Consider the following 24,432-nt stretch of genomic DNA (forward strand, 5'->3'; position numbering starts at 1 on the left):
CCTGCAGGCCTCAAGGTTGCTGAGATGCTGGGGTGGAGCACCTTGCTGTGCGTGCAGAAAGGGGATTTAGGCCTGAAAACATTTTTGGCTATTCGGTTTCCATGTGTCTCTCACCGTAGCTCTTGCCTAAATGTGGCGTTTTCTGGGATTTTGCCTCAGATAGAGAGGGTGCCCCGAGGCTATGCTCCTTCCCAGAGGGTGGGTTGGGGCCCAAACCTCAGAGCTGCCATTGCCTGTGCTGAGTTGGGTGAACGCCACAGCCCCTTGCATGTAAGGGACGGATGTCTCAGTCCTCCACAACTGGGTCAGGCTACTTAGCAGTCCTTCTGAAGAAAGGGCAGGTTCTTCTGAGTTGGAAATTGGAGTTTGGCTTTTGATTGTTTGTTTTTCGAGACAGAGTCTCTCTCTGTCACCCAGGCCAGTGGCACAATCTAGGCTCACTGCAACCTCCGCCTCCCAGGTTTAAGCGATTCTCCTGCCTCGTCCTCCAAGTAGCTGGGATCACAGGCACACACCACCATGCCTGGCTAATTTTTGTCTCTTTTTTTAGTAGAGACGGGGTGTTGCCATGTTGGCCAGGCTGGTCTCGAAATCCTGACCTCCAGTGATTTGCCAGCCTTGGCCTCCCAAAGTGCCAGGATTACAGGCGTGAGTCACCATGCCTTTTTAAGTTTGGCTTTTTAAGCTATCTATGCTCGTTGTTTCTGAATGTTAGCAGCTCTTTTATTAGGATCCATGGCAGCGTCAAGCTGCTGCAGCTGTGCTTCCCATAGACCTGCTCCCGCCCTGCAAGGGAGGAGTGGGAGAGGGTGTCTAGAGGCAGCTGGGAGGTCTTCAGATCCCCCTTTATGAGGGCAGGGGGCACTCCCCTCTGAGCTTGCTGCGGGGAGCCACACGTGGGAGGAGGGGGCCCTCAGGATGTTCTCAGGAAGCCATAGACCAGAAGCCTTGGCAACAGAAGACCAGGTGGCCAAGGGGCGTGGGGTTACCGCATTCCCGCTGAGGACCTGGAAGTGGGCAGACTGGGCCTAGGCTGTGAGCCCCACCCCAGGCCTTAGAAATGACAGAAGTCCATTCCCTCACAATTCCAGAAGCCCCATGTCAGGAGGTGTGGGCAGGGCCTGCTTCTGGAGGCTCTGCTGTAAGGGCGGGGCGGTGGGTGGGGCGGGGCGGTGGGTGGGGCGGGGTAGGGTGGAGGAGGTGTATGAAGCTGTGGCGAGGGGGCACGCCCTTCCCAAGCAGTGCTTGCTGTTCTGGGCTTGAGGCCACACGGCTCCAATCTCTGCCCCTTCTCTGCTTCTCTGTGTTCAGATCTGCCTCTTCTCATAAGGCCCCTGTCACTGGGGTAGGGCCCACCTGAGCCCAGCGTGGCCTCACCGTAACTCACGTCTGCAGAGTCCGTTTTCAGTTAAGCCCAAGTTCACAGGTACCAGAAGTTCTTGAGAGTTGCTTTTCAAGGGACATGGTTCAGGCCACAGGACCCTCCCCACCCCCATACCATCTTCGGCAGAATGATGGCCGCTGCCTCGCCTCGGCCCCACATTCCTGCAGGCGTGTGCTGAGCCCTGGCCCAACAACACAGATGAAGCTTTTTGCAGGAAGATGTGAGTTTGGTGAGGTTCTGGGTGCTTTGGGGCTTCCCGACAGAGACGTGTGCTACTCCTTGCGTCCCGTCAGGGCCCTACCAACCTCACTGTCAGATGTGACACACGCCAGGCCCCATTCTCTGCTCCCTGTGTGAGACCGCATGGTCATGGACACCCCGCTGAATGCGCCTAGGTCAGGTGCACTTGAGACCTGCCATTGGGGTGGAGTCACCTGGAGCCATAGCCTGGTGCGGAAGGCTCACTTTCAGCCCCCAGACCTGCACACACACACCCCAGGAGGGCTGAGGTTGGCACATGGCGGGGTTCTCTGTGTAGTGTGTGGGCACATGGCGGGGTTCTCTGTGTAGTGTGTGGGCACATGGCGGGGTTCTCTGTGTAATGTGTGGGCACATGGCGGGGTTCTCTGTGTAGTGTGTGGTGAGACTGGCTTGGCCCAGCCGTCCGTCTCTGGGCCTTCCTCTGCAGATGGTGGGTGCTCTGACTTACCCAAGTGAGGGATGGTCTGCTGCGGCCAAAGGTGCTGACGTGTGAGCGGCTCGTGTGAGAAGTGTACCGAGGTGCTGTTACCCACCAGTGCATAGCGACCAGCTGTCAGCACAAGTGGTGAGGCCGTGTGTTTCTAAGCATAACACAGTTTGAAGTGTGTGCAGAGACCACCATGCATTGCCCTCCGGGCAGAGACCACCTGACGAGGGGTCTCTCTGGGTCTCCCCGGGTCTCCCCAGCCTAGCCTGGTCTGGCCTGCTTGTCATTCCTCCACTCGGATGGTCAGTGTGGGGCTGAGATTGGGAAGGCTGGCCCACCCTCTGTTTAAAAGCCGCGTTTTTCCATCACAATTAGGAGGGAGAGCAGCTGACATTGGACACGCGAGCGGTCCTGTGCGGAGGTTTCTGACTGAAGTGAGCTTAGCGGGAATGCTGGGTCACGTGTTTTTAGAAGTTCGTTCTTTTGCCCTATCACAGTGGCTTCAAACGTGTTTTTTTCTGCCGTACAGTAAGTTTTCCAAGTTAAAGAAATGACCAGAGCCACAAGAAGGGTGCCATTTGGAGGGTGCGTGGAGGCACGCGGAGGTGGCCTCTTTCTGCGGGGAGGGACAGGCTCTTCTCACCATCAGCTCTGGGCTGGCCTCTCAGCCCTCGAGATGTGAAATTGGATGGCAGCCCAGCCGGGCTCCCTGACCTGCCCCTCTCCCTTTCCTGGGGACGCCTGAGCAACACCATGGCGATGGGAGGCTTGTGCACGCGTCATGCAGATACATCCTTACTTTCTTCCCACTCTTTCCTCATCCCCTGCCCACCCACCCTCCCTCTCACCATCCAGAAGCCAGAGACCTGTGGTCCATGGGGAGTGCCACAGGCCTCGGGGTTGACTTTGGTTGTGTTCTTAAGTGTCCCCCACCCTGCCCCAGTCAGTCAGAAGACCCCAAGACACACGCATGGTTAAGGTCACTCCCAGGAGCACCGCCCTGCTGGAAGGGTGGGGTGGGCGGCACTCGCAGGCCTCCACTTCCCTTCCTTTGAGTTTTTAGCCTTTGTTTTGCCTTCTACCAAGGCTGTGCTTGAGGTTCATGCTGAACCGCTGGAGCCAGCTGCGGAGCACCGTGGAGACTGCCGTGCGTGGGGGCTGCTGTGCCCAGTGGGGACTGCCGTGCGTGGGGACTGCCGTGCGTGGGGACTGCCGTGCGTGGGGGCTGCTGTGCCCAGTAGAGACTGCCATGCGTGGGGACTGCCGTGCGTGGGGGCTGCTGTGCCCAGTAGGGACTGCCGTGCGTGGGGGCTGCCGTGCGTGGAGACTGCCGTGCGTGGGGGCTGCTGTGCCCAGTAGGGACTGCCGTGTGTGGGGGCTGCCGTGCGTGGAGACTGCCGTGCGTGGGGGCTGCTGTGCCCAGTAGGGACTGCCGTGTGTGGGGACTGCCGTGCGTGGGGACTGCCGTGTGTGGGGACTGCCGTGCGTGGGGACTGCCGTGTGTGGGGACTGCTGTGTGTGCCGCTTGCCAGGAGGCACCTTTGTGTGACTGTGGGGTCCCCTGGGGCATCTTGCCATCGCTCCGGGCTGTAAATCTGGCTTATAGCTGTTAGCCTGTTAGCTTTGAAACTTAGCCTTTTTGGCCCGAAGGATGATTTTCTAAAACGCTGGATCAGCTGACTTAAACCCTGAGGTCTGCAAGAAGCCTCTGTGCGCTGTTTCTTGTTCTGGAGGAGGAGCGGGTGTCTGCGTTTGCCTGCGCTGGCCTGCGTGTGCGCTGTTTCTTGTTCTGGAGGAGGAGCGGGTGTCTGCGTTTGCCTGCGCTGGCCTGCGTGTGCGCTGTTTCTTGTTCTGGAGGAGGAGCGGGTGTCTGCGTTTGCCTGCGCTGGCCTGCGTGTGCGCTGTTTCTTGTTCTGGAGGAGGAGCGGGTGTCTGCGTTTGCCTGCGCTGGCCTGCGTGTGCGCTGTTTCTTGTTCTGGAGGAGGAGCGGGTGTCTGCGTTTGCCTGCGCTGGCCTGCGTGTGCGCTGTTTCTTGTTCTGGAGGAGGAGCGGGTGTCTGCGTTTGCCTGCGCTGGCCTGCGTGTGCGCTGTTTCTTGTTCTGGAGGAGGAGCGGGTGTCTGCGTTTGCCTGCGCTGGCCTGCGTGTGCGCTGTTTCTGACCATCCACTAATGGGGGATTTGGTTTGTGAAAAGCATTAGAAGTGGAATTTAAGGACACGTATTAGTATTCCCATCAGTGGGTTTAAAGGCTTAAGAATGATGATGTGGCCTTTTGGCATTTGCTGTAGGGACATAGGAGAAAGATTTTAGGCCAGTTGGGGGCATCACTGGGATGAGCCTCTTTCTCTGAGCACCTTGGGCTTTTTTGTCTTTTCTTTTTCTTTTTTTTTTTTTTTTTGAGACAGAATTTTTGCTCTTGTTGCCCAGGCTGGAGTGCAATGGCGCGATCTCAGCTCACTGCCACCTCTGCCTCCCGGGTTCAAGCAATTCTCCTGCCTCAGCCTCCCTAGTAGCTGGGATTACAGACACGTGCCTCCACGCCTGGCTGATTTTGTATTTTTACAAAATTCTCCATGTTGGTCAGGCTGGTCTCGAACTCCCAACCTCAGGGGATCCACCCACCTCGGCCTCCCAAAGTGCTGGGATTACAGGCATGAGCCACCGCGCCCGGCCTGAGCACCTCATTTTTCTAGTATGAGGAAGCTACTTTTGAAATGAACATCTAGGTTTCCCTCATACCTTGACAAGTTGGATTCAAAGCTGAATGACAAACACAAAGGACTTCCTGGCTTTGCCAGCATCCCTGTGGATTAGCGGTTTCATCCTCGTTTCTGTCCACACACTTCAGCAGTGTTCAGAGTGTATCCTTTCAGCGCATGGGGGGTGGGGGTCTTTGGTTTGGTTTTGCGTTGCGCCTGAGTGGATTCTTGGTTAGATTCAGGATTTTGTATCTGAATAGTACTGAGAAGTCCTTGGGCTTCTTGCGTTGACCTTAGAGTTACACCAGTTTAGCATGATCTCAGTTACGTATTACACAGAATTCCTGCATTCTCAGTAGATAGAGGAAACCAGATGTGTGTGCTCAAAATGCAGTGCTTTTAGGCCGGGATTCCCTCAGTCGGCTGCTCCCATTCCTACCTTCTGCCACTTTCTTTTATCTGAAAACAGCTGGCTCGGTTTCGGAAATGTTCAGGGGAAAACCCTCTGAATGGAGCTGGGAAAGTAGCACGTGTCTCCAGCCCTGTCCCCAAGCCTCCCTCGAGATGATGAGGTGCTGCCCTTTGGGAAGTCCGCTTGAAGTTCAGCCGCAGGCCGGCGTCACTGGAGCCTGGGAGCCAGGACACTGTCCGTTCCCGTGAGCGGTTTCTGCATTCCAGAGCCGGTTTGGAAATGCCTCAGACCGGGGCCGGGCTCCAGACATAAAGCCGGCAGGGAGAGGGAAGAAGGCATTGAACATTCATTGTTGGGCACCAAGTGGGAATTCAGCCCAGCTTGCTCTTCCCCTGAAGGCCTGCATCAGACTTGGGGTTCCTTTTGTCGCGGGGCTCCGTCCTCCCAGCAGCAGGATCGACTGCACGGATCCAGGGCACTTATCTTGGGGTGTGCAGCATTCTGCGGGGACCCTGGCACGACCTCATTTTTGCTGCTTCGCATTTAAGATCTGACCCCTGAGTTTTACTCTTTACCAATTTAAAATCAAGTCCAAATCAACAGATTGTATCTCAGCCTCCCATGTGTTTTAAGAGGCTGCGCAGTGCATGGAGGTGCCCTCAGCCTGCAGCAGCGCAGCCACACGGAGGGCGCACCGCCGCCTTCTGCATGACTTCTCAGGGTGCGCCATGCCTTCATTTCTGCAGGTTTCACGGCACTGCCCTTCAGTATCTGCCCCTGACCGCAGTTCCCTTGTTTCCAGGCCCAGTGCCTCGGCTCTCGCCTCTTGGCCCTCCCCCCCCGACGTGGACGCTTTCTGCCCTGGCCTGGGCGCTGGTCCCGGAAGGAGGAGTTGTGTTGTCGTGGTCCTCCCTGCCCTCCCACATGGCCCGGCTTGGCGTCCTTGCTTAGTTAATAGGAATTCAGTGTTTCATTATGAAATCCACATATGGCAAAAATATGAAACAATCCACCAGGTCCATAGAGAAAGTGAGTCCCCTCCCAGCCAGGACCCTCAGCCCCTCGGTGGGGTGACCGCTGGTCATTTCTCATCTCGCCTTCTATGCACAAGCTCCTGTGTTGGTTTTGTAATCACTTTACGTTTTAAAAGATCCCTTGATAGATGAGTTTAAGATCAGATCACAGCTGTTCTTAATGAGACTTGGGAAACTGTGTTGCTGGTTTCCAAGACGGTTCTGCCGTCCTCTGGCTGTGGAAGGCACGTCATGGCATCCTGACAGTGATGATGTTCCTGCCAGCATTGCCAGTGACATGACTTTTCACACGATCTATGCAGCTTATTACACTGGAAGAATTACAGTGTCGGAAACCTCAGAATCTAACTTTGCAGCTTTACAATAACAATGAAGGTAGGCATACCCAAGTGGTAAATGGAAATAAAAGTAGAAAATGTTCTCAACTGGGAATGCATTTGAAAAGTCGCGACTTTCAAATGTTTCTATGTTGATTTTGTCTTGATAAGTTTTTCAGAAATGAGCGAAACACTTAATGTACTTGTAAGATTTGAAGAAAGAGGTACTGAGGCTTTTGTGAGGAACAAAGGCATAGACCTTGTTGCTGCCCTGGAACTCGTGTTCTTGTGGGGGCCAACCACAAGCAGGCACTGGCACTGGGGGACCAGGGTTGGGGGTCTCTCTTCAGAGGCAACAGAGCGCGAGGCTGGGGCAGGAGGTACCGGGGGCTTGAGAGGTGCAGGGGAGCAGGGGGAGAGTGGAGGGGGTGGACAGCGAGGTGGTGGATGGTGAGGCAGGTGTGTGTCCACAGCGGGGCCTGCCTCCATGGCAGCGCTCCCACCGCCCTGTGCGTCCATTGCACCCTTCTTGCTCTGTGGTTACCTGTGGTCAGGGACAGTGGCTTCATCTCCCTTAGCACCCTTGGAAGCAGTGGTGGCATCATGGAACTGGGAGAGTGGCTTTTGTTTGGAGGACAGATGTGCCCATTCACTTAGGGTTCAGGAAGTGAGTGGGCCTTGAATGAGCAAAACAGCTCACCTGCCTCCCGTGGACAGATGCTCGTAGGAAGCAGTCAGGTGTCCAGGCCAGAACTGGGTTGGCCATGTTTCCCCTTGACTTTCCTCCACTCGGGTTTGCCGAGGAGAGGGCATCGCCAGGCTGGGTGCCTGTGTGGTACCACGTGGCACTCACTGAGGAGGCTTGGGGACCCCTCCTGGACATGCCTTCCTCCCTTAAAAAACAATGATGCTTTTTCCAGACACAGAGACTCCCTTGGAGGCCCCCATGGCTGGCAGTGCTAGATGGGAGCCTGGTACCTGCATGCGGGTGGGGATGCTGCCTCTTGCCCCCAGGGCACTCCTCTGGCTGGGACAGGAGACAGCCAGGACCCCACCTTCAGCTTCTGAGGGCCGTGGCCCTCAGGCTGTTAGGAGGCCCTGGGAAGCAGCTAGAGCCCAGTAGCCACCAGGGGAACACGAGTCAGAGGACGGTTCATTTTTTTTCTCCTCCAATTTTTGTTTTGGCTTTTAAAACCTCCTACAGTGCAAACTCTTTCTAATGGAAAAGAGTGGTTGCTCTCCTTGCAGCTGCCAGCCCGCCCTGAAGGCACAGACTGCCAGGCCTTTTGTTTCTGTTGTTTTTGCTGTTTGGGAATTTGATGTTTTAATAAAGAGCCCTTTGGGGACCTGGCTGGAGGCTCCTGTGGCTGCCGTAACAAACGACCGCAGACCCCATGGCTCTACCGGAGGGCAGAAGCCCATCCTGGGTCTCAGTGGGCTGAAAGCAAGGCAGGGTTGGTCCTTCTGGAGGCTCCAGGGGAAAATTCGTTTTCTTGCCTTTTCCAGCTTCTAGAGGCCACCCGCATCCCCTGCCTCCTGGCCCCATCCGTCTTCAAAGCCAGCAGTGGCCAGGTGAGTCCTTTGTACATCCCATCTCCCCCACCCTCTGTGGCTGGGAGGAGCCTCTGCTTTTAAAGACCCCCGTGATGACACTGGGCCCACCTGGCCATCCAGGGTCATCTCACCATGTGAGGGTGATCAGTTGAGCCACATCTGTGAGGTCCCTTTGCCCATGTAAAGTCATAGCACAGGGCCCAGGGATTGGGACCTGGGTGTCTTGGTGGGGTGGGTGGCTCTACCTAGCACAGCCAGCTGCCGTGAGATGCGCTTGCAGGTGCTTTCTGAAGACATGACAGGAACCGGGGGGAAGGATTTCTCGCCATCTTTTGTTCAGAAAATTGATAGCACCGTGGCGATGGTTCCCTCAGGCTGAACTGGTAACCTAGGAGGGAGGAGAACAGGGACCGGCTTTGCTTTTGTTTTTATTCAGGAGAACTGGGCTGGTGGGCAGGACCAGCTTGCATGCTTGCTCAGCTAGAGCACAGACAAAGCGAGGTATGGAAGGGCACCCCAATCCCGGGAAGCCCGCAGGATCCCAGCCCCACGGTGTCGCCAGCAGAGCAGCTCCGCTCTGGGAGGACCCCCCGCCATGCTTGCCTTCTACCTCCTTCCTGTCCCTCCTGGGTCCACTGCCCAGCTTAGGGTTCTTGGTGGGGACGGGAGCGGGAGAGGGTGTACACCTGCGCCTGCGACTTCTGCACTCCTGGGACAGCGTCCGAGCAGCCTCCGCCGTCCCGTTACTGCAGCAGGTGCAGGGCGAGCTGTGACCATGCGAGGTGGCCTTGGGGCAGACGGGGCTTCTTCCAGACACATTCCTTAGAGCACCGAGGACTCAAAAGAGCCTTTCCTCACGAAAGGGCCCCCTGCCGGGGGGTCCCTCAGAGTACACAGCTTTTAGACTCTGAGATGAGGTTCACGAATGTGGAACTGAACTGCCCAATAAATGTATTAACGAGAAGTAAATGTCCAGGGAACATTCCTCACCCCCAAGGGTGACATTACCAAGGGGCAGTAATTTTCCTTTGAGTGAAACTTGGGAGTTTGGTGTCATTTCTCTCTGTGGCACTGGTGCTGCCTTGTGGATTGCTGGGCGCTGCGGGCTTGGCTGCCTGATGAAGGGCCTCGGCCATGCCCACAGCCAGGAGGCGCTCAAAGGAACCCAGCTTGGACTCGGTCTCTGACACTGGCCTCTGTTCCCAAAAACAAGTGCCTCCTGCTCCTTTTTCCTAAAATTCTGTTTATTTTCAGCTGAGCTGCGTTCATGTAAACTAAAACCACATTGCCAGGAAAAATGTAGTTTTGAGGCAGAAATGAGAAGATCCTACTCCATAAATCAAGGATGAAACTAGAAATTTCTGTTGATAGATTCTTGAAAAACTCAAAACATTGAATCATTTTGTTCAGTTCCCCCCGCCCCCCCCGAAAGGTGCCAAACCTTGCCTACGTTGCCTGTGTGTGTCTTTGCCATTAGCCTTCAAAACGCGGCTCCCAGTGGTGCTGGTGCTTCCTCTTACTTCCTTGGGAGACTTGAGGGTCTTCCAGGGCAGAGGGGAGGCAGCGGTGCTGTCAGTGGCTGTGCGAGGCTGGGTGACTCTGCCCGGCAGAGGTCAGAGCCGTCGGCTGGGGCACGTTGCCACAGCGACCTGGACATTTTTGGATGGAGGTACCAGGCAAATTTTTTGCTGAGTTTTGTACTCGCCTGGAAACCCAGTTACAGGAATGCGCACTCACTTTTTTATTAATTGGTGTTGGACACACAGCACGTGGCAGGGTCCTAGGGCCTAGGTGTGTGGGGGAAGCTGAGACCGCTGACCTTTAACCCTTTGCAGCTCTGTGCCGCCTGCCACTCAGTGTGTTCTTTGCTTTGATGCCAGTGGAGTGGCCAACTGGCCTGTGTGGCTGGTCTCATGGGGCCGAGGGGGCCAGAGTCGCTGGGCTGGGTGTGGGGCGTTACAGCTGTTTGGCCTCTCAGCCCCCGGCCAATGTCGCCCAGGTGTCTTGCCCAATGCTGGGTGGTTCCCACCTACACCACATCTGCGCCGGGGCCTCCCTCAGGGAGGAGACTCGAGCTGGACCCAGGCTGTGACCCTGTGCCTTGCTGCGTGCCGCCCCTACCCCCCCCCCCCCCAGCCAAAGGCAGGACTCAGGGTCTGTGTCCTGAGGGGCTCTAGGGCAGCCCCACCTCACCTGTTGCACTGCCACTGCTCAAACCCGATTTGAGATAACTTTGTGTGTATTTTATGCCAGAGTTTCAGAGTCCTGTATTTCCTTGGCACTATTTCCAAATCTAAGGGGTCAGCTGCTGCTGCTCCCATTCAGAGCTGCTCCCCAGTGCCCGCCCCTCCCTGCGCCTCACAGCGCTCACCGTGCTGTGCTCCAGCCATCCCTGCCCTGGACGGCCAGCTGCCCCAGTCCTGGTCCTCCGCCCTGTCACTGACCTCGCCCTGCTCCACCCCAGGGTAAACCCCAGGTCTCCACCCAACCTGTCAAACTCCCCACTCCGTCCTTCCTGCCTGGTTACACCCTGAGATGAGGGGACCCTGGCAGTGTTCCCAGCTGAACCTTGCTTTCCCACAGTTACACGTCGCTCGAGGCCTCCCTGTAGCATCCAATGTGTCAGTGCCCCCTCCATCCCCAACAGACGTGCCCTCCCCCCATTGTCTGCCTGCTTGTCGTCAGTCTGTGACACTCCACGTATGTGATGAGGAGGTGCTTGGAGTGGCACCGTTCTGCGTGTGGCCACGCACTTCGTTTCCGTTTTCACATGTGGCTTAGAGCTGGGTGTCTGACAGAGGTGCCCAAAGTGGAAAGCGTCGTGCACTCGGCCCACCTGTGGCCCCTGCAGAGCTCTGGCTGTGGCACAGGCTCCCGAGAGCTGGGGATGGAGGAGGCGCGGGTTTGCCGTGTGCTCCTTTGCTGCTCACCCAAGGCTTGGCTTTCCTGGTGGTCACCTGGTTGGCGTGAACCTTGAGCTTGCGCCAGGGTCCCCCTGCTGTCGTGGAGGGCAGGCAGGTGGGTGGACGCTTGGGAGTTACCAGTCAAGTCCCTGCGCCGGGCAGACCGTTTCCTGCAGGTCAGGAGTTTTCAAGGCCTCAGCCTGGTAGGAATAGTTGAGAAACACTGGTTCAGGCAGCTTGCTTTATTCACAGCCCTGAGACACCTCTGGGACAGCCCCTGAGGATATTTTTTCCAGAACTTTCTCGGGGCCTGTGCTGTGATGAGTGGGAAATGCAGTTTGGCAGGTCCTCACAGAAGAGCCCACCAGTGCGGGTGCTGGCTGCCTCCTCCAGTGGGCACCAGCCCAGGTCTGGGGCAGGAACGTGGGTGGCTGCGGATCCATGCAGGACAGAGCGACTGCCTCCGTGCATGGTGGAGCTGAGTACAGAGCTCCTCCCCTGCCCGCTTTCCAAGTGCAGCCTTGCCCGGCCTATTCCCAGGCATCACTGAAAAGTTACTGGCGGGTTTGCACATCGGCAGGAACGTCTGCTCTCCCTTCCTTCCTCGGGAAGAAGTTCCTCTCTCCAGGGGCTCCACCTCCCTGGGCGCCCTCGGCACCAGCCTCATGGTCTGAGTCAGAGTCTCTGCGGCTGATAGGGACTTGCTCCCTCTCCTGCCCCTATCCCTGCACCCAGCCCAGCTGCGGCCCCAGGCCCAGATGCACGGCGCTCCGGTGGGCTTGCCCCATCCTGTGAAACAGAGTCCAGAAACCTCAGTGTGCTCGTCGTCAGGCTGGGTTCCGAATGGCGTGCTGTCGCTGTGGGACCTCGGGAACCCAGGTGCTTCTGTGTGGCCTCTGCCCCCCCTGCTGTGTGATGGAAGTCCAGCCCCTAAACTGCCCCTACCCCTGCCCAGGTCTCACTTTCTCCTCTGTAAATGGCACCTGGACCCAAGGGCCAGTAGCCCCTTTGTCAGTGTTCTGATGTCAATGCACGTACTTCACAATGCTCTGCTCTTTCTGTCCATCACCAAAAGACTAACGTTTGTTCCTTGGAAGACTACAGTTCACCCTTGAACAATGTGGGTTTGAACTATGAGGATCCACTTATACGTGGATTTTTTTTCAATAAAAATTATACTGAGCATGCCTGCCTCCTCTTCCACCTCCTCTCTCTCTCCTGCCTCTGCTGCCCTGAGACAGCAAGGCCAGCCCCTCCTGTTCCTCCTCTTCCCCCCAGCCCCAGTCAGCATGCGGACAGTGAGGATGAAGGCCTGGGTGACAATTCACTTCTGCTTAATAAAGATCCGCTTCTGCTTAATGAATAGCAGCCGTATTTCCTCCTGCCTGTGCCTTTCTGAATACCCCATTTTCCCTCACTTACTCTATTAGAGGAATACAGTAGATGGTACGCACCACAGCACATGAAATACCTGCTCACTGACTGCTCTCGGTAGGGCCACTGGTCAACGGGCTATTAGTAGTTAAGTTCTGGGGAGTCAGAGACTGTACGTGACTTCAGCTGCACAAGGGGTCAGTGCCTCTAACCCCTGTGGTGCTGAAGGGCCAGCTGCACAATGAATGAATCCCCGGGACCGCGCCGGGCCCGCGTCCGACACCTGGACTCAGAGGCCTCTGCAGTAGGGGCCGTCGGGTAAAGAAACCCCACAGTCCAGCAGGACGTTCTGACTCTGGCCATATTCCTTCTAGTATAGCATCTGTTGCTGACTCTAGCCATATTCCTTCTAGTATAGCATCTGTTTGAGACAACAAAATCCCGAGGCAGAAGGTTGACGCTCCTTGGGTTCATTCTCATGGCTCGGCTGGTACCCCGAGGCTGATCCCCCGAGGCTGGTGTGCTCGCAGGTGGTGGCTGGCAGGGTTGCCAGGCTTGTCTGTAAAGGGACAGAGGGGATGGGTTTTCAGCTTTGGGGGGCACACCTGGTCTCGTTACAGCTTTTCAGCATGGCCCTTGGGTCATGACAGGCCAGCATGTGGCAGGCCTGTAGATGCCCACTGAAGATGGAGGTTCCTAGAATTGTTGTGTAGCACAAAATTTTTTTTGCATTTTTTTTCTGCCATTAAAAATCATTTAAAAGCCATTCTCAGCTCACAGCTGTACAAAAGCAGCCAGCAGGTTTGATCTGGGCGCCATACTTTGCTAACCTCAGTGTAGAGTAAACTATACTTTGTGTCTTTAAAAGGCTTCTCTTCTAGCATTGCAGGTGAACTTTGCTTAGAAACATAACCATTTTTAAAAGCACATGTAGGTGAAGTCTAGTCTTTAAAGCACTTGTAGGTGAAATCCCTGGTCTGGGGCTGTCTCTGCAGTGTGTTTGCAGGGGCCATGCTTGCTCTGTGCAGTGCTGCTGTCGTCCAGGGCAGGTCCCACGGGAGGCCCGCTGTGGCCAGGTTCCATGGGGTGGGGCGCCCTGGGACAGGGGCTGCTGCTCTTCCCAGGGCCACCAGTGAGACTCTCAGTGTGTAGAGTGCGGTTCTGTGTGGAAGTTGTGGGGTGCATCTCCTGGCCCTCCCATAGTGGGACGCAGCCTCAAGTGAAGACCCCACAGCCCATGTCGAGTGCCTCAGAGCTGAGGCCGCCCACCTGCCTGCCTGGGCCCTCTTGACCCCGGAGCTGCCTGCCTGGCTGTTGGAGCGCCTGGTGGATTGAGTGGGAAGTGGGTGTAGGTGCTCACAGGCGATGGGGTCACCAGAACCCACCCAGGGGCCCCTCACCTGTCCCCCATTCTCATCCCACACTCTGGGAGGTGGTAGAAGGTCGGGAGGGCCAGCGGGACTCTGCCACCAGGACTCACTTCCGCCCCTCTTGGAACCGGGCCTCGCTTTCCTGCGAGCTTCTCCTGAGTTCTCAGTGCCCACCTTTGCTCTCCCTGAGGCCTTGAGGTGACTCTGCCTTGGGAATGGGGAGGGTTTGGGTCTCAGCCTCCCTCATGGTGCTGGCTTGGGTCTGAGCCCTGACTGGCACTCTGGGAGCCTGTGCTCTTCATGGTTGCCATTGAGATTTTTCCAGGAGGCCCTGTGGCATTGGCTTTTGCTCTCTCTGGAAGCTCTGCCTTGCTTTTTTTTCCCCCTTTTGTCCGCTCTGTAGGTGCTTGAGGGGGAGTTACAGATCCAGCAGAGGCTCAGTGACACTCTCCCTGGACCTGACGCGACCCAAGAGTGATGGGGAGACAGGATGTGCCACTGAGTCCTCGGTGTGGCCCTGAGGCCGTGTCCCTGCCGCTCAGGGTGTGCAGTCTGCAGAGCCGCGTGGGTTGTGGGCCATGCCACTGACGGGACTGTGTCTCTCCAGGTGCTGCAGGGCGCACAGCTGATCGCTGTGGCCTCCTCGGACCCCGCGGCGGCGGGCGTGGATGGATCACCGCTCCAGGGCAGCGACATCCAGGTTCAGTACGTGCAGCTGGCGCCAGTGAGCGACCACACGGCCGGGGCGCAGGTGAGTCTGGGGCCCCGCGCCGGGACACTGAAGTGATGGCACGGCCGCCTGCCGCTGCCACCGGGCACACGTGGCCCCGGGGCTTTCTCGTGACTCCTCCCGTGCGGAGGGCATGTGATCGGACACGGATGCCCATCTGAGGGTTCCACGTCTCCCACGCACCATGAATGTGAAGGTGAGAAGGTAGATCCTGCCCCAGTTCTAAATTTCAACTGATTCTGGAGACTGTCCTGTGGAAATGTTTGTCAGTTCAGGGGCAGAAGTGAAGCTCTGCCCTGTGCTCCCTCCACGGAGCCCTTTCCTGTGGGCTGGGGAGCATGGGGGCCCTGTCAGCTCGAGAGCTCCCTGCCCCTTGTCAAAGGCCTCAGCTTGGGGCAGAGCCAGCACCTTGGGCCATCATGACCCTGGCGTCCGCCACCTTGGGCCATCATGACCCTGGCGTCCGCCGAAACAAAGTGCAGGTCTGCTGTGCTCTGTGGATGGCCTGGTAGGCTCATGGCCAGCATCTCCAGACCTCGCAGGCGGAAGCGCCTGAGGGTGCGGCTGTGCTGACATCCCCAGGGTGGCCGAGGCCCAGACAAGAGCCCGTGATGCCATGGGCTGTTCGCTCTGAACACAGGAGGCGGAAGGTGGCCCTGTGTCCCGGAGCAGGCTTGGTCCCGCAGCCTCCGTGCCGCCTGGTTTGGGAACGTGCCCAACCGGGACCTTTTCCTTGTTCTTCCTCCAGCCGGGTGGTTGGCTGCTGCCCAGCCCTTTGGGAACATTCTGGCTGCTGTCTCTGGGTCTGTTCCTCTCCTTCCTGTGGACCCAGCACTGGTGATCCCCCTGTGTCTTGATGCCATCCATCTTCAATGCTTAGAATTAAAATCCTAGATGTCTGAGCAGCCTTTCCCTGCTCCCCGGGCGCTGCTGAGGGTGGGTGTGCCCGTCAGCCCTCGGGAGGAGTGGAGTCCTCCTCAGGAGGCGCTTGCTGAAGAATTGGGCTCAGTAGAGCCCACGCTCACCAGGGTGTGCAGGTCGCCCGGCTGGGCAGTTCTGCAGCCCCTCAGTGGCAGCAGCCACGCGACGGTGTCAGTGCTCGCCTGACACTCACGTCGTCTTCACAGCATGGCAGCTGCGGGCCCAGAGTTTAAGGGCCCATGTCCTGTAGAAGGCCTGGCCCCTCCTGCAGCCTGAGCCTTCCTGCCGTGCCGATGGGCGCGGTGGTCCCTGCACAGGCACGCCCTGTACTCTGTGCCCATGGGTGTGGTGGCCCCTGCACGGGCATGCCTTGTACTCTGCATGGTGTTTGGTTCTACACTGTCGCTGACCCCACTGGAGATGGGCTGGTAGCACATGACAGTCATGGGCACAGAATGGGCAGGCGGGAGGTGGGGGGTGGGTGGGATGGTGAAGGCAAACTCATTGAGCAGCGCTTATTTTATGTGGTGTGAACCTTGACCTGCCCGTGAAGAACAGCGAGGCGTGGTCAGCCCATGCTAGGACACATGGCGGCCCCTTGTGCTGTTCCAGACAGGAGCGCTGCAGGAGGGCAGTTAGGTCCGCGCCTGGGAATCTAGATGTGGGGGCCATGCCTGAGAGCTTCTGCTGCATTATAAGTTTCTGGTCATTTCCAGATTTCACAATTGAAGAAACCTGTGTCCCATGGTTGGTGTTTACACCCCTAGCTTCCTTTAAGCTTTCTCTGTCACCATGCCCTCCCTGGCAGGCCCCAGGTGAATGATTTAATTAGGATCCATCGTAACAGCGAAGGAAGACAGTGTGCTTAACGGGCCGCTTTCCCTGCAGAAAACCCCAGTGTGGTTGGACTTGGTGGTGAGCAGGTTTGCCTATCCGAGGCCAGGCAGCTGCAGGGTGCGGTAGCTTGTCACCAGCTGCACAGCTCTCTGCCTTACCATCTCAGCTTGTCCTCAGGCTAGCTCTGCCCCACTGGGAAGTGACCGAAGGCCTTCCTGGTGGCCCTGCAGGCGTGACTGCACCCAACAGAAACGGGTTTCTGGTTAAGCCTCCTTATCCACTGAAGCTCCCACCCCAGCAACGCTCGGGAATGGCCTGGCATCTTCCGTTGGTCGGAGCAGGGTCACACACATGAGCTAATTCTAGGAAAACCTGTGACTCGGCTGTGAGGGCCTGGCTCTGAGAAGATGGGGTTCCCTTAGGAGGGAAGGCAGGTCGCTGGCCTGTGGGGGTGGCCAATCCTCAAAGTGGAGAGTGGGGCCTGTTCCCTGGAGCAGTGGATTGGAAGGGTAGGGGGGTGCTATTTGCAGGGAAGACACTTGTCTTAATGCAGGGTGGCCTGCGGGTGTCATAGGCTCCCTGAACCATCTGTAGCAGGGGCAGTGCCTCCACCAGCCTCTGCCTGGAACATGGGTCTGGCCACCATCCTTGGAGGGCAAGTGAGTCCCTCCCAGCCAGCCCAGACCTGTGCCCCACTGTCCTCACCCACCCTGGTCCCTAGCTGCCTTTCCAGCTGTCCGGGGGAAGGAGCGTTGCATCCCAGGCAGTGGCCCCCCTACCCCAGCCTCCTGTGGCCTGCAGCCACCCACCCCAGGCCCTGGTGTGGTTCCTCCGTTCCAGCTCAGGTTCACCCCTTCCCCAGGCCCTGGTGTGGTTCCTCCGTTCCAGCTCAGGCTCGCCCCTTCCCCAGGCCCTGGTGTGGTTCCTCCATTCCAGCTCAGGTTCACCCCTTCCCATTAGGCCTTCCCAGCTGTGGCTGGGCTCTCAGGAGACAGTCCCTGCACTGACCACTCATCCTACCCTGGAAGGCCCCTTCTCCATCCAGGAAACAGTATATCGAGTGTCATTTGACATTTGTCTTGAAAAAGCACAACCTAGACCAGGTGTGGTGTTTCATGCCTGTAATCCCAGTGCTTTGGGAGGCTGAGGCAGGGGTGTTGCTTGAGCCCAGGACTTCAAGATCAGCCTGGGCAATGTAGCGAGACCCCCATCTCTACAAAACGTAAAAAAATTAGCTGGGGCCAGGCACGGTGGCTCGTGCCTGTAATCCCAGCATTTTGGGAGGCTGAGGCAGGCCAATCACCTGAGGTCAGGAGTTCGAGACCAGCCTGCTCAACCTGGTGAAACCCCATCTCTACTAAAAATACAAAAATTAGCCAGGCATGGTGGCAGGTGCCTGTAATCCCAGCTGCTTGGGAGGCTGAGGCAGGAGAATCGCTTGAACCTGGGAGGCAGAGGTTGCAATGAGCCAAGATTGCACCACTGTACTCCAGCCTGGGTGACAGAGTGAGACTCCATCTCAAAAAAATTTAGCCAGGTGTGGTGGTGCGCACTGGTGGTCCCAGCTACTTGGGAGGCTGAGGTGGGAGGATCACTTGGGCCCATGAGGTCGAGGCAGCTGTGAGCTGTGTTTGCACCACTGCACTCCAGCCTGGGCAACAGAGCAAGACCCTATCTCTAAAAAATGAAGCAGGACCTTAACTATAGTAGAAGTCACCAGGTGTCTTCCTCTCGTGGGGTTGGCCGTGGGCTCGTGGCTTCTCCTGGCTCTTCCTTTGTGTGCCCTCCAGCTGAAGCTTCTGGGAGTGTGTGCATGGAAGCCCTAGAGTGGGCTCCTCCACTTGGGGCATGTTCCGTGTGGCTGAGCTGGAGGATGAGTGACTTATTCCAAGATTATATATTTTTCCTTTACTTTTATTTATTTATTTATTTTTGAGACGGAGTCTGGCTCTGTTGCCCATGCTAGATTGCAGTGGTGCAATCTCGACTCATTGCAGCCTCTGCCTCTTGGGTTCAAGCGATTCTCCTGCCTCAGCTTCCCTAGCAGCTGGGACTACAGGTGTGCACCACCACACCTGGCTAATTTTTGTATTTATTGTAGAGACGAGGTTTAACTGTATTGGCCAGGCTAGTCTTGAACTCCTGACCTCAAGTGATTCACCCGCCTCAGCCTCCCAAAGTCCTGGGATTATAGGCATGAGCCACCGCACCCAACCGCCTTTAACTCATTTTAAGATAAAGCTGTGATTGTGTACTTAAGTCCTTTTAATATTTGTAACTCATTGACCAGACCTCATATTTAACTTTGAGGGAAGAAACATAGCTGCCCCGAAAATCCTTTGTTGAAACATTGGGACAGTGTTTATAGGAAGGCAAAATGGTCCCTGCAGCTTCAGGGAAATATCTTAGGGAGGGCCAGGATGTTCTCTACTTTCGGGTTACTTCCCAGTGAGGCGGCGGGTTCCGGGTGGAGAGGCAGGAGCAGCTGCTGCGCCGGCCGGTGGCCGAGGCCATGTGGGGGGCGGGCCGGGGCCTGGATGGGCCGGAGCTGCCCTGTGGGCACGTCCTTCCGCTGGGGGAGAGGCGTTCTGTACCAAGTCGGGTGAGCCTTGGGGCCGTCAGGGCTCCTTCGCGCTCCTGTGTGCTCTTTCTGATTCTGCCTGAATGTTGCTGGCTGTTCATGACACCCCCTGGCCATGCAGTGCTGGGTATTTTTCTAGAAAGTTCCTCCTTTCTCCCTTTTGCAGACGGCTGAGGCCCTGCAGCCCACGCTACAGCCGGAGATGCAGCTCGAGCACGGGGCCATCCAGATCCAGTGAGCGGTGCCCGCGGTACGAGGAGCGCCCGGCACCAGGAGCCCCTCGCTGGCTCCGCCCATGGCCTGGCCCCCATGCGCCCTGCTCTCTCGGCCTCAGCACAGGCAGCGGCTGCACGGGTTCTGCTGAAGTGCGTCTGAAGGCTGCTGCCTCCGCGGGGAAGAGCGCCCTATCAACTGAAAGAGCAGTCGCCGCCGCCCCCAGCCGGAGACCTTTCGTTTGAGTCATGCTGTTGGTGTCGGAGGACGGAGGGGAGGCACAGTGCGGAGAGCGTCGCGTATGCGCGGGAAATCAAGAACTATGATATTTTTCTGTTTAAACAGCTTTTTTTAATTTGCTATGGTGTTTGTAACAAAAAAGAAAATTTGAAAAAAAAAATCCCAGGGGAGTAGCAGGAGCCCTTTGCTGTGTGCTCTGTCCACTGTCATGAGACAGGAGCCCTTTGCTGTGTGCTCTGTTCAGTGTCATGAGGCAGGTGTTTGCAAAGCCAGCTCTCGGTTCCGATGGGGTATTGCTGACCTACTTTTCTAGGGGAAATGCTCTCAAACACTGTAATTATGCATTTCTAATTAAATAAAATGTATTTATGACCACAACAGCCTTACGCTCTTCCTCCTGCGAGACGGTTCGCCAGAGTGCCTGTTCCTGGGGGGCTGGGCTTGCTGGGCTTCAGGCCACGCTGCTACCCTCTCCACTGTGCAGACAGTAGGTGTGGGCGCCCCGGGACAGCCTGAGTTCTGTTTCCGTGTCGTGGCTGTCGAGGGGAAACGTGGTTTAGGACACAGCTACGGAACGTCTTGTTCTCGTAAACCACAGAGCGCTGCCAGCTCCAGAAGGCACAGTCCTGGGGTCCTTAGAGAAAGTTGCAGCCACAGGGGCAGACCCTACTACTTACAAATTTTTTTAAGGCAGAGAAAATACCTGCAAATAGAAGTGCTAGAGGCAGTTTGAATCTCTGGTGACCAGCCAGGCCTGGCCTGCTTCACCCACACCGTTGCAGCAGTTGCGTTGGGGGCTTGGGAAGGGCCTGCGTGGAGCCAGGTTCGCCGACTTAGAGCAGGGCTTCTCTGTGCGTTCTCTGGGAGGAGTTCCGCGTTGCCATCCAGACGGTGGTGGCTCCAGCCTGCCCCACCCCGTCGGGAGCCTGGACTGGGTCCCCTTGGGGGTGAGGGTCTAGGATGAGCTGCCCTCGAAAGGGGGGCTGCGCTCTTGGGTTCTGTGTCTCTATCGCTGGGGGGCCGCCTCCGAAGATGGCCGCCACAAGGAGCCGGGCCGAGGCCTCCCGGGAGGTCACCGGAGCACGGCCGCTCTCCAGGAGGCAGAAGGGACCAGCTGGGAGGCGGGGTGTAGAATGTCAAATCCACACGCATCTGACTGGAATCCCAGAAGGAGAGAATGGAGAAAACAGAAGGAAGATGCATTTCAAGGATTCAGGAAGTAGAACAGAACCCCAAGTAGGAAAAACGAACATCAGTCTCTGCTTCGACACGTGCAAGTATCACAGGCAAAGATCATTTTGACAGCAGCCAGAGAGAAAGGACAGATGCCTGTGATGGGATGAAAGCAAGGCAGCAGGCGTGGGCACCCACTGGGTGCTGTGATGGGATGAAAGCAAGGCAGCAGGCGTGGGCACCCACTGGGTGCTGTGATGGGATGAAAGCAAGGCAGCAGGCGTGGGCACCCACTGGGTGCTGTGATGGGATGAAAGCAAGGCAGCAGGCGTGGGCACCCACTGGGTGCTGTGATGGGATGAAAGCAAGGCAGCAGGCGTGGGCACCCACTGGGTGCTGTGATGGGATGAAAGCAAGGCAGGCGTGGGCACCCACTGGGTGCTGTGATGGGATGAAAGCAAGGCAGCAGGCGTGGGCACCCACTGGGTGCTGTGATGGGATGAAAGCAAGGCAGCAGGCGTGGGCACCCACTGGGTGCTGTGATGGGATGAAAGCAAGGCAGCAGGCGTGGGCACCCACTGGGTGCTGTGATGGGATGAAAGCAAGGCAGCAGGCGTGGGCACCCACTGGGTGCTGTGATGGGATGAAAGCAAGGCAGCAGGCGTGGGCACCCACTGGGTGCTGAGTGGAGGGGGAGCCACTGGCGCAGAGGAGAGGGCTCTCGGTCTGGGGCTGGGTCTTCAGTGAACCTGTTGTTCAAGGTGCTGGTGACATGCTGCCAGCTGACTCAGCAGTTCCACTCATAGGATCCACCCCGGAGCCCTCAAGACAGCTGCTCGCACGTGCGCCTATGCTTAGATGTGCCTAGCAGCACGGCTCGTACCAGCCACAGGGTAGACGCAACCTGGGTTTCCATCAGCAGATGGAAGGGAGAAACAAAGCCGACTGTCCGAAGAATGGGACGTCATCCAGCCACGTGAACAGAACACAGAGGTGTGCTGAGCAGTCTCCAAAGAATGGGACGTCAATCCAGCCACGTGAAGGAATGGAGCACGGATGCGTGCCACAGCCCGGCCAGCACTCGGAGGAGCTGTGCTGAATGAAGATGTGCAGAGGACCACTTACTGTTTGATTCCATTGATATGAAATGTCCAAAAAAGACAATTGCAGAGAGACCGATTTGTGGTTGCCAGGGACTGGGGTGAGGCAGGATTGGAAGTGACTGCGAATGGGCAGGGGGTTTCTTTTTGGGTGATTAGAATGTTGTGGAATTAGTGGTGACATGTGCACAACTCTACACTGAAAGTCACTGAATCCTTCACTTAAAAGGGTGAATTTGTTGGCATATAAATTTTCTCAGAATTACAAAAATAAAGAATTAGGTGGTATGTAAACAAAAATTTATAAACAAAAATTGAGGCCGGGTGTGGTGGCTCATGCCTATAAGCCCAGCGCTTTGGGAGGCTGAGGTGGGAGGATTGCTTGAGCCCAGGAGTTAGAGACCAGACTGGGCAATATAGTGAGACCCCATCTCTACAAAAAAAATACAAAAACAATGAGCTGGGTGTGGTGGCACGCACCTGTGGTCCCAGCTACTTGAGTTCCTGAAGCGATAGTATTGCTTGAGCCCAAGAGGTTGAGCTGAAGTGAGCTATGATTATGCCACTGTACTCCAGCCTGGGTGATAGGACAAGACCCTGTCAAAAAAAAAAAAAAAAAATCATTTCTGATGGCACCTTCTTTACAGAGAATTGTTAGGAATATTATTCAAGAGCAGGAGTATGAATCCAGGGGAGGTGCCTGGAGTAAGATGGAGCGGTGGACAAAGAGAATACATACATAAATTGTTTCATTGAAACTTTAAAAACAAAATACTGGAAAACATTACTGTGTAACTTGGGCCATGGACGAAGGGAGGTGAATTGTTTTAAAGCCCCTGTATTGCCCTGCAGAAAAAGGCTGGAAGAACTGTGCTATTTATTTGTTTATTTGTTTATTTATTTATTTATTTATTTAGAGATGGAGTTTCACTCTTGTCTCCCAGGCTGGAGTGCAGTGGTAGATCTCGGCTCACTGCAACCTCTGCCTCCCGGGTTCAAGTGATTCTCCCACCTCAGCCTCCCGAGTAGCTGGAATTACAGGCACACGCCACCACGCCCAGCTAATTTGTGTATTTTTAGTAGAGATGGGGTTTCACCATGTTGGCCAGGATGGTCTCAATCTCTTGACCTCGTGATCCACCTGCCTTGGCCTCCCAAAGTGCTGGGATTACAGGCGTGAGCCACCACGCACGGCCTTGTGTTTTTTGTTTGTTTGTTTGTTTGTTTTGAGACAGAGTTTTGCACTTGTTGCCCAGGCTGGAGTGCAGTGGTGCGATCTCAGCTCACTGCAGCCTCTGCCTCCTGGGTTTAGGTGATTCTCCCACCTCAGCCTTCTGAGTAGCTGGGATTACAGGCGTGCACCACTATGCCCAGCAAGGACCGTGCAATTTTAAGTCCTGGAATTCACTATGACAAACACTTCAGAAACAAGGCATAGAAAATGTTTGTAGAGATGCAAGGTACTGCAGCAAGGTGATGGACACCTTGATCCAAGCCACGTGTGAGGAATGTCACACCCAACAACCTCAGGTAACATGCTCTTCTCCAAATTGCCACCCACTAGAATGTGAATCCACCTCAACACCACAGGATGGCAGCTTGCAGACTGTGTTTTGTGACCAAATTGAATTAAGGCAAAAATTAATGAGAAGAAAAGTAGAAAATCCCTGAATGTTTGGGAATTAAATAACAAACATTTATGTAACCCCTAGGTCAGATAAGAAAGAAAACTGGACATGTGAAAGTATTTGTAATTGAATAACAAATGCAAGTTGGTCAAAACTCGGGGAATATCGACAGTTGTGTTAGAGAAAAGCTTAAAGACAAGGAAAAATTAATGAAATGAGGCACAAAATGTAGGGTAGATACAACCAACAAAACCAAATAGGATTCTTTGAGAAGACTGGTACACTTGAGAAAGCCCTGGTACACTAGTCAGAGAAAAGAGAGCAGGGACAAATTACAATGTCAGAATCTACAAACCCTTCACACATAAAAACTTGAGACTGTCTCAAAAGTCAGTTGGAAACGTTAGATGCAATTGACAAATTACTGGGGAAAAAACTGCTATAAGAAGAAACGGAACATCTTACTAGCTCCTGTCTTTCGGAAATCTTACCTATATCTTGCCACAAAGAAAAACTCCAGGCTCAGCATCTCACTGTTACGAAAAAAACAAAAAACACGAGACTCTCATTTCTCATCTTGTTTTATGAGGCAACATAACCCTGACACCAAAATCCGACAAGGATGTTTCAAAGAAAAAAAGAAACTCCAGGCCAGTGTCTCTCTTGAACATCCTAAGCAACCCTAAACAAAATATGAATAACCCTGATCCAGTGACATTGATGATCTATCATGATCAAGTTAGGTCCAGGAATGCAAAGTTGGTATACTATTTTAAAAGTCAATGTATTACATCACGCTAACAAAAGAGGTAAACTATATGGTTATCTTAATAAATGCAGAAAAGTAATTTGTAAACTTCAACACCCATTCATGATGAACTATGCCTAGTGTTCCATTGTTGGAACGCCAAGCATGTGGGAGTTCTTTATATCCTACTGCTCGAGCTCATTGCCAAGCAGTAGGCGACCTCAGGCAGAAATGGGTTAAGAGAACCTTTAGCAAACCAGGAATAGAAAGGACCTTCCTTAATTTGATCAAAGGTGTCTATAAGAAATCTACAACAAGCTGCCCATTCAAGGGTGGAAAGCGGAGAGCTGCCCCCACCACCCCCTGCCACTCCCTGAGATGTAACAGACAAAGATGGCTGCCTCTCACCACAACGCGCTAGCACACCAAGGCAAGAAAAGAGGCTTAAAAGGGCCGGGTGCGGTGGCTCATGCCTGTAATCCCAGCACTTCAGGAGGCTGAGGCAGGTGGATCACCTGAGGTTGGG

The 24,432-nt window shown here is 55.5% G+C and overlaps 1 protein-coding gene across 48 annotated transcripts in view; it reads left to right on the plus strand.

The window, feature by feature from the left end:
* The window catches only part of BANP (BTG3 associated nuclear protein), a 128,165-nt gene extending 108,530 nt beyond the window's left edge, over window positions 1–19,635 (plus strand). For 30 of the 48 annotated variants that reach the window (XM_065536793.1, XM_074026640.1, XM_065536786.1 and 27 more), the window contains 3 exons: window positions 8,041–8,106; window positions 14,343–14,486; window positions 18,971–19,635. In XM_065536793.1, the coding sequence (XP_065392865.1) occupies window positions 8,041–8,106; window positions 14,343–14,486; window positions 18,971–19,042 (282 nt within the window). In that variant the 3' untranslated portion in view covers window positions 19,043–19,635. Of the gene's footprint in view, window positions 1–8,040; window positions 8,107–14,342; window positions 14,662–18,970 lie in introns of all 48 variants that reach the window. The other 18 variants (XM_065536790.1, XM_065536791.1, XM_065536801.1 and 15 more) reach the window with 3 other exon arrangements.
* The last annotated feature ends 4,797 nt before the right edge of the window (window positions 19,636–24,432 follow it).

This window comes from Macaca fascicularis, chromosome 20 (assembly GCF_037993035.2).
Source record: "Macaca fascicularis isolate 582-1 chromosome 20, T2T-MFA8v1.1".
Lineage (NCBI taxonomy): Eukaryota > Metazoa > Chordata > Mammalia > Primates > Cercopithecidae > Macaca > Macaca fascicularis.